Source organism: Dendrobates tinctorius, unplaced genomic scaffold (assembly GCF_039654945.1).
Source record: "Dendrobates tinctorius isolate UK_male_01 unplaced genomic scaffold, ASM3965494v1 ptg000070l, whole genome shotgun sequence".
Classification (NCBI taxonomy): Eukaryota; Metazoa; Chordata; class Amphibia; order Anura; family Dendrobatidae; genus Dendrobates; species Dendrobates tinctorius.
The window spans coordinates 15230211-15246930 of NW_027361738.1; the positions used below are offsets into that span (position 1 = coordinate 15230211).

General features: G+C 47.0%; 1 protein-coding gene across 2 annotated transcripts; it reads left to right on the top strand.

Annotated features, from left to right (window-relative positions):
* Window positions 1-1889: 1889 nt before the first annotated feature.
* LOC141095427 (protein QNR-71-like) lies at window positions 1890-14315 on the top strand. Of its 2 annotated transcripts, none has more exons than XM_073581416.1 (11): window positions 1890-2041; window positions 3071-3223; window positions 3300-3443; window positions 3514-3678; window positions 11494-11652; window positions 12357-12722; window positions 12835-12993; window positions 13075-13177; window positions 13253-13455; window positions 13683-13770; window positions 14074-14315. In XM_073581416.1, the coding sequence occupies exons 1-11, from the start codon at window positions 1975-1977 to the stop codon at window positions 14222-14224; spliced, it is 1758 nt and encodes a 585-aa protein (XP_073437517.1). In that variant the 5' UTR covers window positions 1890-1974; the 3' UTR covers window positions 14225-14315. The 2 variants fall into 2 exon arrangements, with proteins under 2 accessions (XP_073437517.1, XP_073437518.1); XM_073581417.1 differs by having other exon boundaries at window positions 12357-12701.
* The last annotated feature ends 2405 nt before the right edge of the window (window positions 14316-16720 follow it).

Here is a 16720-nt window from a genome sequence, read left to right on the forward strand (position 1 = left end):
ACTAAAAGAAAACACCAACAAAATAAGCTTAAAAAAAACGACTTCAGGAAATATTGTAAAAAAAAAATAAAAAAAAAGTTAAAAAGACAATTCAGGAAAAAAATTGTGAAAATGATAAACTGCAGACACATCTTACTTTAGCATTGTTTTTTTTCTTCTTTCATAAAAGTTACCATACTAAATGCCAGAATACATTCCCCTCTGAGACGTCTTTTTTCTTTTTTCATTTCCTCTTAGCATTGGCTTTAAAAGCTGCACAAAAAAGACGAGTGTGGAATGTGTCATAGGCTGGGGTCAGACTTACGAGTGTGATGCGAGAAACTCGTGCGAGTCTCTTGCATCAATATCCGGCGCTGCCACTGGCACTCGGGATCGGTGTGTGCAGCTGCATAGAAATACATGTAGCCCGCACACTACAGTCCCGAGTGCCGGCGGCAGTGCCGGGTATTGATGCAAGAGACTGGCACGAGTTTCTCGCATCACACTCGCAAGTGTGACCCCGGCCATAAAGGAAGATTTATGTGAAATTTGTTTCATCTCTAAAATCCCCGCCGCTTCACTTGATCTTTGTTTCACCTCTATAAATTGCACTGGTAAAATCTGACAATTTGTGGTAAATTCAAGATGCAAAAAATGTCATGTAAATGTAACATTAAGAAGCTTAGTCCTCCTGCACAGGTCTGTGTTTCCAGCACGAATGGTATCCGTTTTCTTCACAGATCCTACACATCCCCATTAAAACCTATGGGGCTGCGCACATGTCAGTGCTTTTCGGGCAGCACAGATGATAAAAGCCAATACAAGTCTATGGGTCCATGATAAACCCGCATAGCACAGGGATGGCAGCAGCGTGCAGTCTGTGTCCTGTCCGTGTATAACACTGCAAAGTGTAGGAGAAGTTGTGGAGTTAATTTCTTTCTTTATTCAAGCTAGAAAAACACTGATGACCACACGGATGATAAAAACGGACACAGGGATGACACACTGATGACACCGGTACCAATTTTATACAGACGTGTTTAAGGCTGGTTTCACATTAGCATTTTTTTGCGCAGCGCATCGTGCGCGTCCATGCACATGCGGCATGCGCACCTATGTTTAATATGGCGTGCGCATGGTCTAGCGTTTGCACGCGTTCATATGCGTTTTCGTGCGCATGGTTTTTTTAAAGGTGTGCGCCTAGACACGCCAGACGCAACCTGTTGCATTTTTGGGTCCGTTCAACGGCGTAAAAAACCCCGCATGCGCACGGAATGCAACAAAATAATGCATTACAGTCTATGGGAACGCAGGCGTGCGCATGGACATGCGCACACCTGTGTTACAAAGCACAAGCGTTTTAAGATTTAACATGGCTAGAAACCGGTTAAAATACATGCGCCTAAAAAACGCAAACGCATGCAAAAGGCATGATGTGTTTTTTTTTGCATGCGTTTCTATTGCGCACGAAGCGCTGCGGTAAAAAACGCTAATGTGAAAGTAGCCTTAGGCTACGTGCACACACTGTGGAATGGGGTGCGGATTTGGCCTCGCGGATTTTGTAAAATCAACAGGTAAATCTGCAGGTCAAAAGACCTGCGGTTTTACCTGCGGATTGCTCTGCGGTTTTGCCCTGCGTTTTTTTATCTCTACAATGGTGGAGATGGCAAACCGCAGCAGAATCCGCAGAAAGAATTGACATGTCAATTCTTTCTGCGGTTTCAAAACCACAGGAAAACCGCGTGGAAAAATCTGCACCGTCTGCACTGCAGTTTTTTATTCCCATAGGGAATAATGGTACTGTACTGCCAAATCCGCTGCGGAACCGCAGCAGAATCCACAGCGTGTGCACACACCCTTATACAGATGTGTGACGGAGGCCTAAACAGGAGGAGGGATCATGGGGATTTACTACTACCGTTTGCAGCTGTGACTTGTTGAGCACAATTTAAAGGCTCCTGTGCAGATTCCTGAGCAGCTCATTCACTTCTCAGGATGCTGGTGGTAGTAGTGGGAGGGCTGGTGCTGCTCTGCCTAGGCTCTGGCATCCAGGCAGGAAAAAGTAAGTGAGGGGGTTAACCAGTTTGGTTGGTAGTTAGAAACTTTGGTATTACAAGAGCCACAATGTATGTTATAGACCTAGATTGGAGTTGGGAAGAACAACACTTAGGTTTTGTGATGGTTATGTGTATGCATGTGTACAGGATGTCTTATGGCCTGTGCTGCCATTAAAAAATGGACATGTCAGTGTGTCTTGCCCACAGACACATACGGAAACACCCTGACATGTGAACAGGCCCATTCACTTGAGTAAACAACAACAATTCCTCCTGAGTTTCTCTCTCTGCATGGTTAAGTAGTACTGTACAGCCACCTATGGTGTATTGCCAGGTTCTGTAGAAATTGTGGGACAAATTTTGTTGCCATTTTTGCTTACTAGTGTGAAAATGTAAAATCTTTGAAACAAACAACTTTGGTGGTAAAAAATGTTGTCTTGTCCTCACTGCCCAATGGTGTAAAATTATGAACTCCCTGAGATGTAGTCTGTAAAATGGGGTCACTTGTGGGTTCTGGCACCTGTGAATCATAACTGTAAAATCTGCTGCTGCTTCCCTTCTGAGCTCTGCCATGTGCCCAAACAGTGGTTTACCCCAACATATGGGGTAACTGTACTTGGGACAACTTGCACTAACTTTTGGGGTACAATTTCTTCTGTTGCACTGGGGGCATAAAATAAAAAAAAATGGTGGTGGTGGGGGGGGGTGAAAAATCCACTTTTGTGAACTTTTTTTTCTTTTCCCCACAAACTGAAGTCCTATAAAAAACTTTACCACTATCATGAAGTACAACATATCACAAGAAAACTGTCAGAATCACCAGGATCCATGGAAGCGTTCCAGGGTTATTACCTCATAAAGGGAAAGTGGCCAGAATTGTAAAAATTGGCCCGGCCACTAAAATGCCAACCACCCTTGGGGGTAAAGAGGTTAAGCATAATGTTATGTTGGCAAGGAATGTAGGGAGCAGTTTAGTCCGTGTGGATGACTTCTAGACTTGATTTTTAGTGTCTCTACATTGTGTAACTTCACAGGGTTTCATGATGTAATGGAGTCTGGAAGGAAAGCTGGCTCTAAAGGTCACAATAACAATATTGCTGGCTGGGCTCCTGATACCAACTTCTGGGATGAGACCCTCTACCCTGCCTGGAAGGCTGACGATTCTAGATGGGAGAACTGCTGGAGAGGTATTCCTCAAATGTATTCATGGCTCCATGTCCCTGACCATGACTTGCAATGCTGCTGACTCTCCTTTCTGTCTAGGTGGCAAAGTGGTGGCATTGCTGACCAGTGACAGCCCTGCGCTGATAGGGTCAAACATCACTTTTGCTGTGACCCTGCAGTTTCCCCGCTGTCAGCAAGAGAATGAAGATGGAGACATTGAATATGAAAGAGGATGTGGAAATGGTAAATATAGTGAGCAGCTATAGATTGGATGCTGTATCCTGGTATGAGGCCACTGAAGTATTGTCTCTAGCTTCCTCCAGCTTCTCTGACCAGTATGTGTACAACTGGACCAAGTGGATGGACTTCTGTGATGAAGGAAACTGCAGCTTTTCCAGTAGCTTTCCAGATGGAAAACCATTCCCACATCCCCTGCACTGGAGGCGCCACAACTTCATTTACATCTTCTCCACCCAAGGTAAGGCTTGTGGGTCTTCATTTTAAGCTGGGTCTGAGGAAGACAGGTGGCTATATGTCAAAGCTTTCATACCAGGAATCTGGAGTAGAGGCTCTGAAAAGTCAATTTAAGTGCAACTTGGCATTGAACCTACATCTTGACTAGTCTTCACACGAGTTCTCCCAGCTCAGTCAAAACTGGTAGAGCTGAGAAGATGGTGAGACAACAGTTTATCTAAGTCATGATCAGCTCTAACGTTCTTGGGCTGTAGTGAGAGCTCTGGCATGGTGCACACCACTCAATACATGCTCCAGAGTCATGGAGAGGTGGCAGAAATGTCTAACTCCAGCACACCCCATCATCCATGCCAGTCTTGATGAGTCAGTCAAGTAGTCTGTGGGGGTTGTGGTATTATACAACAGTGCCTTTTTTAAAGGAGTTGTCCAGTGAAAATTTCTTCTCTACAGGAGAGAACATGCTAAATAGTGGGTGTCTCAGCGCTGCAACTAACCAGCAGAATGGGGCATGTCTAGAGTTGAGCGAAACGGGTCGAAAAATTTCAAAAGTCGCCGACTTCTGGCAAAGTCGGGTTTCATGAAACGAAACCCGACCCTAGGATGAGGTCGGCCACGAGGTCGGCGACTTACGCGCCAAAGTCGCGTTTCAAAAGTTTGGCTGGAAAAGAGCGCAAAGCAATCAGGATCCACGGACACTGTGGGCAACGTGATGACATAGGCAGGGGTCACCACCATCTTTCAGAAGGGCATGCAAGTGATTGGCTTGCTTTGGTGGGCGTCACAGGGGTTATAAAAGGGCGTGCACGCCGACCGCCATCTTACTTCTGCCGATCTTAGCATAGGGAGAGGTTGCTGATTCTGTAGGGAGAGCGTTAGGCAGGGAAGAAAAAAACTGCTTCTGCTGCTAGCGATTTTTGCCTGTACAACACACCAGTCACTGTGTGTGCAGTGCAAGGGGAGGCTATATTGTGTTGGTTGTTAGGCTGCCTTCTAAGGCTTCCTGACAGCTGCATTGCTGTTTACCCACTGCTCTGCAAACTGCTTTTTTAAAAGCAATCCCAATTTTTTTGTTTCGTCCTGCTGAGGTACTGAGCGTGCATATATTATTTTTTTTTTTTTTTTTTTTTTTCTCCACACCATACAGCGGTGTACGCTCCTCACACAGTACCGTGTAATGGCTGTTATCACGGCCACAGTGAAGCTATCTGTGTGTCACTGTGGAAGGATAAGTGGAGGACTTGTTCCGTTCTTACAGACCTACACTCTAGGGAGATTCCTATTCTGCCCGATTCTACATACACCTTGTAGTTTGTGATACACTAGCCAATTTCTGCCTGTGACATAGCGCTCTGATATTCAGTGGGCCTCACACAATCCAAAAGTGGCCAGTGTCTGCAGAAATTCAAAATCTCCCCTGTCCTATAGACACCTTGTACCTTGTTTTACATTACTATATAGTTTGTTGGATTTTTGTCTACATTTCTACCAAAAACGAGGAAGGCTGGTGGAAGAGGCCGTGGAATTGGGCGGGGGTTGGCAGCTGGTAATGATGGTGTTGGTGGTGGATCTGATGGTAGTGGCAAAAGCAAAATAGGACCGAATGCAGGAGGTGTTGAGCCTGCGTCATCGTCTGGCTCCACAAGGCCTCGAAGGCTTAGTTTTCTAGGAGTTGGCAAACCGCTTTTAAAGCCAGAGCTTCAGGAAAAAGTTTTGTCTTACATTGCTGACTCGGCCTCCAGCTCTATCGCCTCCTCTTCTGAAGTTGTAAAAAATAAAAGCACTGAGTCGTCATTGGAGGCTCATGTTCATGAACCACACCTTTCCTTGTGTCCTTCACCCCAACCAAGATTGAAGGATGACGCAGGCCATACTACTGATTACTCCATGGAGCTGTTTTCACATACCATGCCTGGATTATCAAGTGAAAAGGTGAATTACCCAGGCCAAGATGAATCTGACATGGAGTGCACTGATGCACAGCCGCTGATGGATGATTCTGCTAGTACATTCACTCAGAGCACTACATTGTCCTCGCAGTGTACAGAGCCAGATTCTGACCCTGATGAGACTCAGGTGCCCCTTCCCGCACACTATACCACCATACACGGTGACACAGGAAGGTGCACATGACATTGAAGAGGAGGTGATGGATGACCCAGTTGTTGACCCAGATTGGCATCCATTGGGGGAAGAGGGTGCTGCTTCCAATAGCTCAGATGAGGAGGAGCATCCACAGCAGACATCGACATCGCAACAGCTGTTATCTGGCAGGCCCGGAGCGTTCCAAACATCAAAAGAGTTGCTGGACAGCTTGTCCAGAGGGTCAAAAGATCACAGCGTGCTAGGCCGCAAAATGTCTGCCAAAGTAGGAAGAGTTCAGTGTGGCACTTTTTTGAACAAAATCCTCATGATCAGGCCAAGGTTATCTGTAAGAAGTGCGCAAAGACCTTTAGCTGAGGGAAAAATCTGAAAAAATTGAATACCAGTTGCATGCTTAGACATTTAACCAGCTTGCACTTGCAAGCGTGGACACAACACCAAACCTCAAGTGCCACATGTGCAACTGATCACAAAGAAGGTAGTCAACAACGCTACATTGTTTCCCCCACTGTAAGCCCACCGGTTAGCACAGCAGCAAATGTTGAGGTGTCGTTGCAAGGCCACAGCAGTCAGGGAATCCCACTGTTATATCAACGAAATACTGAATCTAGGCCATCAGAACACCAACTCCATCACCATCATCAAGCCTCTCTCAGTCCACCCTGTCCACCGCTATTTCCACCATATGCAGCTCTCAAGTCCAGCTCACCCTCCCAGACACTGAGTAGGTCAAGAAAGTACTCAGTCTCTCATCCGCGTACACTGGGTTTGAACGCCCACATTGCCAAACTAATCTCGTTTGAGATGATGCCCTATCGGTTGGTGGAAAGCGCAGCTTTCCGCGAACTCATGGCCTATGCAGTACCACGCTATGACCTACCCAGTCGCCACTCCTCTCGCAAAGCCCTCCCAGCCCTCCACCATCATGTAAAAGACTGCATTGTCCATGCAATCAAGCAGTCAGTGAGTGGAAAGGTGCACCTCACAACTGATGCATGGTCCAGTCGGCATGGCCAGGGCCGTTACGTGTCCATCACTGGGTTAATGTGGTGGATGCAGGGTCCACAGGGGACAGCGGTGGTGGGACAGTGCTGCCTAGCCCACGGTATAGGAAACAGTTGGCTGTAGGCGTTCCACCCTCCTCCTCCAGAAGCGAAAGCTCGTCCACAGAGCGCAGTCGTACGAGCACTCCATCTGCAGCTGCCACTGTTGCACACGAGGTGTCCCCCCTATCGAGCAGCTAGTGGAAAGCGTCAGCAGGCTGTGTTGCAGATGATGTGTTTGGGCGACAGACACACCGCCGAGGTGCTGGCCGAGTACTTGAAGCGACAAACTGAGTCATGGCTGGGCAGTGTACATCTTGAGGCAGGCAAGGTAGTTAGTGATAACGGCCATAATTTTGTGGCAGCCATAGCCCTTTCAAAACTCAGCCACATACCTTGCTTGGCTCACACCTTGAACCTGGTGGTGCAGTGCTTCCTCAAAAATTACCCGGAGTTAACAGCCCTGCTCCAGAAGGTGCGAAGACTGTGCGCGCACATCCGCCGGTCGCCTGTACACTCCGTTCATATGCAGAAGCTGCAGCGATTGCTCCACCGCCTCATTATCGACACTGAAACAAGGTGGAACTCCACCCTGCACATGGAGCAGCTGTGCGAGCAGAGGCAGGCCATAATGCATTTGTGGGAGGATACACAGCCAGGCACTTTGAGAGCAGACATGGAGTTGACAGGTGTGCAGTGGTCGAAGCTGAAAGACCTCTGTAAAGTCCTTCAGTGTTTTGAGGAATGCACACGGCTGGTAAGCGCAGACAACACCATCCTAAGCATGAGCATCCCACTTATGCGTCTGCTCATGCAAACTTTGACGCACCTTAAGGAGCAGGCGTCTGCAGCCAATGTTGATGAAGAGGAGGGAATCCTTGATGACATTCAGCCATTGTCTGCTCAGGGACCTCTCCTGGTGGAGGAGGATGATGATGGGGATGATTACTTAGGGGAGGAGGATGCATCTCGTGGGGCAAGTGAAAATGTTGGCGTGGCAAGGTCTGGTACAGGGTTTGTGCGTGACTGGAGGGATGTGGATTTGCCAGAAAGTGCTCCTCCACCCAGCACTCGCAGTGCATCATTGACACCGGGAACATTGGCCCACATGTCAGATTATGCCTTGCAGATCCTAAAAAGGGACCCCCGCATTGCCAAAATGATGAACGATGACGACTACTGGTTGGCCAGCATCCTGGATCCACGCTATAAAGGCAAATTACAAAACATCATGCCACAGGAGAACCTTGACCTAATATTGGCTAATAAACAAGCAACTCTGGTAAATCGGTTGCTTGAGGCATTCCCAGCACACAGCAGCGGTGATGGTTCTCGTACGGGCCGGGGGCAGCTTGGCAGGTGTTCATGGTGCACACAGCATAAGTGGCGTTGGAGTCAGGGGTTTCATGACAATGTTGTGGACTGATTTTTTTCAAGTACCGCTCACACAACTGGTAATACAGCATCGATGGAAAGTGACAGGAGACAGCAGTTGTCAACTATGGTTACAAACTACTTTTCCTCCCATATCAATGTTCTCCCACACAGGTCATTCCCCTTTGACTATTGGGCCGCTAAACTGGACACCTGGCCTGAATTGGCACAATATGCCTTACAGGAGCTCACTTGCCCAGCTGCAAGTGTGCTATCGGAAAGAGTCTTCAGTGCAGCTGGATCAATCCTGACAGAAAAAAGGACCCGTCTGTCAACCCAAAATGTGGATGCTCTAACCTTCATTAAAATGAACCATGCATGGGTTTCCAAGGATTTTGTCCCACCTTCCCCTGATGACACATAGGGTGACAGAAAAATGGCTTGCTTTGGTCCACCTCTTCCTGGGACTTGACCTATTTCGCCTTTTGCATCAGCTGAATGTCCAACATATCAACATATGCCACTTTCTAAAACTCCCTAACTGTGCTGCCCCCCCATATCCGGGGTCATCACCTAGCGCACGACACCGTGCGAGTGCCGTTGCCCTGGACAGGTGGGTAGGCCGACTCTTGGGCGCGGGCACAGGGTCCCTCATGGTGCAATCAAGTGTCTCTGGTGGTGCACACCCGCCGTCAGACACACCGCCATACTATGAGGGGCCCAGTGCCAGTACCGACGCCCACGAGTGGGGGCCCCCCCTTGCTTGGGCAGGGCCCCAGCATTTGCAATCTTTACCTCTCCCTGCTCCTCCGCTGTGTAGTCTGGGCCGTCAAATCCATACTGTGCCTGAAACCGTCTGAGCCTGCCTCCTGATGTATAGACACATCTTTTGAATGTGTACGCTATCCATGTTATCCGGGGATACGGTACCCTTTCTCACCTTTGTGTAATCCATACTGGGCGTGAGAACGGCTGGCGAGCTGTTAAGCAAGCTACAGCACCTGTGGTTTCATACGTAAGTTCTTCATTTTTTTTCAGGAATGACGGTTAGGCCTAATTCCGGAACTGCGGTTGACCTGCACTTACTGGGAAATCATCGTTCGCGGGTAATAATTGTAATCGGTGATCCCCATCACTAACGTTGTTCAGCGGGTTATCTGCACCTGTAAGCGACAAACGCTGGCCTTTTCAGTGTAGCGCACATGTAGCCACGGACATGTAAGGGCATGACACACCAGTTATTGGCCAATCTCATGTGCCAGAGCCTCACGTGTCCCTCTAGTAAGTCGGACTGCGGGGCATGACGGAGTCTCGTTCGTTAACAGAATTAAGCTTGCAATGTGTGCATCTGTTCTGTAGCTGGCATGGTTGAGGTTTCCCAGGTGGAGTCGAATTTAACCGTAGGCTCCACTCCTGGTGGTGCCCTTCTGGACATTCCTTTAAGGTTCAGCTTTGCAACCATACTGCCCACGTAAAACAAACACTTTTCCTTCATGAACGCTGTTTGGAGGGTCATGACTCGTGGGAATAACGCCGCCCAATCAGTTAACTTGCTAGAGAGATCCTTCGTTGCTCCCAAGCATGACATCACACTCCCTAGGAGGAAGGTAATGCCACTGTGGCGACCGTACTCCTGGGGGCGACACGTGCACTGATGCCCAGCCACTGCTCTATGAATCTGCTGGTACATTGACCCAGACCACTACATTCCCCTCGCACGCTACACGGCCTGAATCTGACCCTGATTAAACTCGGGTTACCCTTCCCATATACAGTTCCATCTTACACGGTGACAAAGAGGAAGCTGCAGATGAAAGTGCAGGTTCGGCCCACCCGCCATCAGACACACCACCGTACTATCAGGGGCCCTGTGCCGTCGCCAACGAGTGGGGGGGCCCCCCCTGCTTGCTCAGGATCACAGCACTTGCAAGGTTGAAATACTGTGCAGTGAGATGGAAGATGGGGACGACGAGGAGTCCAGACTAGTACAGGGATTCCCTAGCGAGGAGACTTATTTGATTGTTTTAAATGTTGGGACAGCAATTTTTGGGGAGCACTATACTCTGGAGAATGATAGATGGGGCCCACCATACACTGGAACATTCCAAAGGTGGACATCAGACACTGGAGCAGCATTTACAGGGCCCATTATACACTAGAGCATTAGAAATGGGGCCCATTATGTTTGGAGCATTATTTGGGCCCATAAGACAGTGGAGCTTCATCCATGGGGACCAACATATACTGTATCATTATGTGGAGCTCATCATATACTGTTTCAAACATTATATGGGACCAATGATTCTGTATGGAGAAATAGATGGGCCTCGTCATGAGATGTAAAAAGTGAAGTATTTTTCATTGTACTATACCGCTATTTCTCTGCCGTATCAGAGCATTGAGTTGTGGTATGTGTTAAAGGGGCGCTTTTTTTTTTTTTTTTTTTTTTTTTTTTTTTTTCCCAGGGCACATGAAAACCTGGAGCCAAATAACCCCCATTTTTCAGTGCGTAACTTGTATTATGAAGTTAATTAAGGTTGACAAGCTTAAGTAAGAAGAATTGATGCTTTTGGCATTCAAATGGGCACTGTAGGTGTTTCCTGTCCTCCTCTCACTGCCGACTTTTATTCCCCCATTGACTTACATTGGGTTTCGTGTTTCGGGACGACCCCCGACTTTTCCCTATAATCGGCCGATCTTGCTCAACCCGACTTTTGGAAAAGTCGGGTTTCACGAAACGAAACTCGACCCTAAAAAACCAAAAGTCGCTCAACTCTAGGCATGTCTTTTTGCTTAATGAAGCATTAGGTCTGATGTTGGGCTGCCAATGCATGACACCTGTGGGTTTTTTTTTTTTTTTTTCCCAACCAATGCTTTCAATGGGTGAGAAATGTTGAAAGTGATGTGCTGTATTTTGAAAAAATGAAGCTATTAAAAAAAAAAAGCCCTGCATGAGTTCTGAAACTTCAGACTTTGGTGGTACTATAAAACCCAGCTGAATCTGCACACAAAAAAAGCAAGGTGTGAACATATCCTTGCTAGACGCAGCAGTAGGGCCATTTCCCTTGTAGGTGGTAGCGGTAGGTGAGAAATTATCTGACCTCCAAGTTTAATTGCTGGAATTGTATCAGGTCAGTGGAATATACTGTATGCAAAGGTGGCATCTGTTGCACCAATTTCTCACGGAACCACTTATTCAAGCTGGTGTGTTGGGATAATCCTGCTCCTAGAGTGTCCAATGACTTGTAGTTGACTCTTTGGTGTGCATATCTCAGACTAAGGATTATCTTTCTTCTGATCAGGCCAGTATTACCAACAGATGGGGAGATCTTCTGCCGTTCTGTCCATAAATACTACCAACATCACAGCCGGCACACAAATGATCGAAGTCACTGTCTTCAGGAGAGGTTACCGGAAACATTACCCAGTGGCAAAAGCGAGCGGCATATATCTAGTAACTGGTAAGTGGTGGCATAGACTGGGCCCTTAAATTCTAGCACAGACTGACACCCATGGTGGCAGCATACAAGGATTTTGAAAGGGGAAGTGTTAGGCTGTGTGCACACGCTGTGAATTTATCCGTGCGGCTTTGTCAAACCGCAGGTCAATAGACCTGCGGTTTGACACCTGCCATGGAGCAGGTGCCAAACCACAGCAGAATCTGCACAAAGAATTGACATGCTGCGGCTTTGAAACTGCAGCAAATCCGCATTGTCTGCACAGCGGTTTTCATCTTTCATTGATTTTAATGGTACTGTACACCGCAGCAGAAACTGCTGTGGATCCGCAACGTGTGCACACACACTTACAGATCCTCAATGTTAGAGGGTCACACATGGATACTCTGTAGAGCCCACACTTCCTATGTGAATTAAATGGTGTGGGGGTTGCTTAATTGTGCTAGGGTTTTGTTACAATACATGCATGGTCAGCACTCAAATGATATTGGTAATCTGGAATCAGAAACTTGATAAGTGATACTTACTGGGCTGTGATGTTGCAATAAAATCATTGTTTTATTAGCAGGAGATAATCACTTGGTGTCTCATGCCTCCTAGTCCTATGTAAATGCACCACTAAATAGCAGCTTTCTTATCACATGCCAAAATCCCAATGAGGTTTTTTTTTTTTTTTTTTTTTTGTTTTTCTTCTCTCCCCAATGAAGATCAAGTTCCACTTTATGTGAAGCTTTCTCAGAAGAATGACAAGAATTCCTCAGACAACATCTTTATTAAGGATTCGCCAATCAAGTTTGATGTCCAAATCCATGACCCAAGTCACTATCTGGATAAAGCTGAACTGACCTTCGCCTGGGATTATGGTGATGGGAATGATTCCCTTTCCAATAGCCTAGTCTCTAGTCATAACTACACCCAGCTTGGCAACTTCAGTGTTAACTTGACCATCAAAGCTGCCATTCCTGGTCCATGTAAACCAGCTACACCCACTCCAATCCATAGAACACTTCTACCAACTACCACCAGTACTTTCACCACTCCCAACTCTACTGGCACCACTCCCAACTCTACTGGTAAGTAGGAATGGTGTTAGTCTTCATGTAATATGAACAGGGGTAGTGTGCTCTGTAGTGACCTATATCTCAATGTAAGATTGCACCACATAATGGCAACCTTACTTTGCAGATAACTCTACAGAATTATCAACCTTTGGGACTGAAACTCCTCTGCCCACTGAGATGCCAAATGTTACCATCTTGCATACCACCACTCCATATCTAACTCCTGCCCCAGACTGCTTCATATATAGATACGGCTATTACCACAACAACCTCACAGTTGTAGGTGAGTTCACTGACATGTCTATACTGATTCTTTCAATATACAGGCCCATGAACCTTAATTCTTCCCTTCACTAACTTTTAGATGGCATTCTTGAGGTGAACATTATTGAGATGACCAGTGTTCAGGTAGCCACATCTACAACCGGAAACTCTCTAATTGACTTTGTGGTAACTTGTGAAGGAAGGTATGTCTCTGCAAAACCCATTTCTGCAAAACTTGTAATGCTGTTCCCTGTGTGAGATGACCACTGTTCTCTCAGCCTGCCTACAGATGCCTGCACAATTGTCTCAGATGCCAGCTGCATGATTCCTCAAGACATGGTCTGTGATGACGTCCCAGCTTCTGATCAATGCTTGCTGACCCTACGAAGGGCATTTGAGCCAGGATCCTACTGTGTCAATATTACACTGAGCGATGGTGCAAGTTTGGCCCTCGCTAGTACACTGGTGTCTGTAGATGGTGGTGAGTGACTCTGTACTAGGGAAAATCTAGCCTATAGTAGCTTCTGGTGTATAGACCTAGCTGTCCTACCTCTCGCCTTATGTTATGGCCAAAAGTAGACTTGATTAGCAGTTACTCCAGTCAATGAATGCAAATATTATTGGCCCTCAAATCTGAGCTTGCATGAAACTAAATGTTATGTAAATTGAAGTGTAAGGCAGCCTTTCATATTCTCATCCCCTCTGTAGGGTCTTCACCACAGACGGCTTCTGCAGTACTTATTCCTTTAGCTCTTGTAGCCCTTGTCGCTCTGGTGATTGGTGTTGCCTTGTACAGGTGAGTTGGTGGTCCATCACTTTATTGTGACTTTTGGGAATCACTTGCAATTTAATCTTCTGGGGATGTTTTCTCTGAGGAGGATTATCTACATGTGTTAAAACGAGTTTAACAAATTGTCCAATTTGCTGTAAAAACTAACTAACCTGTAGTTCAGATGACTGTACTAAAACAAGGCACTGGAAATTGTAGATGTCAGCATGATGTGCAGGAGCTGCCTGACATGCACACATCTAGTTCCTAAATTGGACCAGCCTAATGCATGCTGTGATAAATGACATACGGTACATTGTGCTTTTCTAGGAGATACAAGGAATACAAACCCATCGCCAGTGCATCCGATGGACGAGGTGGTCAAGGATTTGCTGTGTATTTCACTCAGGTCAAAGATCTTCTCTTCAAAAGAAACCATGAGCATGATCCTCTTCTGAAAAGCAAGGCTACAATAATATAACCCTGCTGTAAATGTCTGCTATGTATTGGTATTCTGATCCCTCTAAGGTGATAAAGCTGCTGTCAATAAAACGTTCTTTATTTAAAGTGTATCCGGTCTAAAACGAATTTTCTAATTCCACAAGGCAACCATTCATTTACAGTCCGCTCAATAAGGCATTGACACAGAATGGCTACAGCCCAGTAACTGCTGCAGTCAGGTTCTTGGATCTGGCATGCTAATATTTAGTATGTATAGGATTGCACGCCGAACACCGTCCAGGCAAGAAATCCATACATAAAATTCATAGCGCAGGCTTTAACTATTGGCAGAGAAACCTATAATATCCAGAACCAAAAAGTGTTGGAAAGACCACACTAACTAGCATAAATTAGAGATGTGGCCATGATGACAAGTCTGAAGAAATTGTATGTGGCCCAATAAATGGCAAGTACAGTAAATTTTTAGTATATTACACAAAACATCAATATAGGTACAATGATTAAACAGACAATGCAGGAGATGAGCATGTAAACAAGAAGTCTGATACAGTAGTAAAGGATACGTATCCAGACTACAAAAACAGAGAAACAAACCAAGATCAATATACCTACAGGACCGCCATCAGAGCATTACTGGAGTATGGGGCCTGACGAGCAGAGGGCCCGGTTAGCAGCAGGATCCTTCAATAACTGCATCGGAGGACGTGCGATCAGTTAAAATCTGTTGCCATGTAGGAAATTCCTCATGCACAGAAACAGTTAACAGCCACCAGCCAATCAGAGGCCAGCAGCTGACATCAGCACTCATGTCGCCAATGTATGATATCGCTGTCATATGCCGAAACGATGCTGTGCGCCTCGGCTGTATTGCAGGGAGGACATCACTGGAGCTCGGCCGGATAAGGGATAACTTTTATTTTTGTGAAGCTGCAGTATGCGGCTTATACCTGTAGTATAATGCACCCACCTACTACTATGGGGCTGCTGTTGGGCTACTTTCACACTAGCGTCGTGCGACGCACATCGCAATGCGTCGTTTTGAAGAAAAAACGCATCCTGCAAAGTTGCCAGCAGGATGCGTTTTTTTTTTTTTTTTTTTTCCCTCCATAGACTTGCATTAGCGACGCATTGCGACACGTCGCATCCGTCGTGCGACGGATGCGTCGTGTTTTGGCGACCGCGACACACAAACGTTACATGTAACTTTTTTTTGTGCGTTGTCTCCGCCATTTTCGCATGCGCGGCCGAAACTCTGCCCCCTCCTCCCCAGACATTACAATGGGGCAGCGGATGCGTTGTAAAACTGCATCCGCTGCCCCCGTTTTGCACAACTTTCAAAACGTGCGACGGTACGTCGCCCCGACGCAGGGCGACGGCCGTCGCACGACACTAGTGTGAAAGTAGCCATATACTACAGGCGCATCATACTGTTATGGGGAGTGCATTCTAGTACTGTAGGGTGAATTATACTATATGATTATGGGGCTGCATTATACTGTGATATGACTATGGGGTACATTATACTATTATGGATGACTAAGGTGGCAACATGGAGAGATATGGGGAAGTATGTAGAAACATGAGACAGAATGGGGGATATTACTGTAGGGGCTAACTTAAGGATATTTTTTCAGGATACTGTCCTTGGTGTGGGGAGATGTCCTGTTACTGTGCACAGCGAATTCTGCCCCCCCCCCCCCATCTGGTGTAGTGTAGAGGTTGACAAATGTGCTCTAGATCAGTGGTCCCCAACCTTTTTTGCACCGGGGACCGGTTTCAAGCAAGACCATTCTTCCATGGCCCGGCAGGGCGGGGATGGAGGTGTGGCAGGGGCGGGGCTTTGGTCATAAGGGGGCGGGGCTATGGACACGGTTGTAGTGTAGCAGTGCATACTTATAATTAAATAACATTTATAATGTGACTCAACTCACCATAGGTTTTGAATAAGTGCTCCATCATTGCCTTCTCCCCATCACTCCCTTCTCCCCATCATTGCCTTCTCCCCATCACTGCTGTCTCCCCATCATTGCCTTCACCCCATCATTCCCCTCTCCCCATCATTGCCTTCACCCCATCACTGCCGTCTCCCCATCATTGCCTTCACCCCATCACTGCTGTCTCCCCATCATTGCCTTCACCCCATCACTGCTGTCTCCCCATCATTGCCTTCACCCCATCACTGCCGTCTCTCCATCATTGCCTTCACCCCATCACTCCCTTCTCCCCATCATTGCCTTCACCCCATCACTCCCTTCTCCCCATCATTGCCTTCACCCCATCACTCCCTTCTCCCCATCATTGCCTTCACCCCATCACTCCCTTCTCCCCATCATTGCCTTCACCCCATCACTGCCGTCTCTCCATCATTGCCTTCACCCCATCACTCCCCTCTCCCCATCACTCCCCTCTCCCCATCACTCCCCTCTCCCCATCACTGCCTTCACCCCATCACTGCCTTCTCCCCATCACTCCCCTCTCCCCATCATTGCCTTCACCCCATCACTCCCCTCATGGC

Bases quoted from the DNA above. Each gene is read 5' to 3' on its own strand.
- LOC141095427 (XM_073581416.1), top strand. From the start codon at position 1,975: ATGCTGGTGGTAGTAGTGGGAGGGCTGGTGCTGCTCTGCCTAGGCTCT. The intron at 11,653-12,356 runs GTAAGTGGTGGC...TCCCCAATGAAG, and splicing joins CGGCATATATCTAGTAACTG to ATCAAGTTCCACTTTATGTG. The intron at 13,771-14,073 runs GTGAGTTGGTGG...GTGCTTTTCTAG, and splicing joins ATTGGTGTTGCCTTGTACAG to GAGATACAAGGAATACAAAC.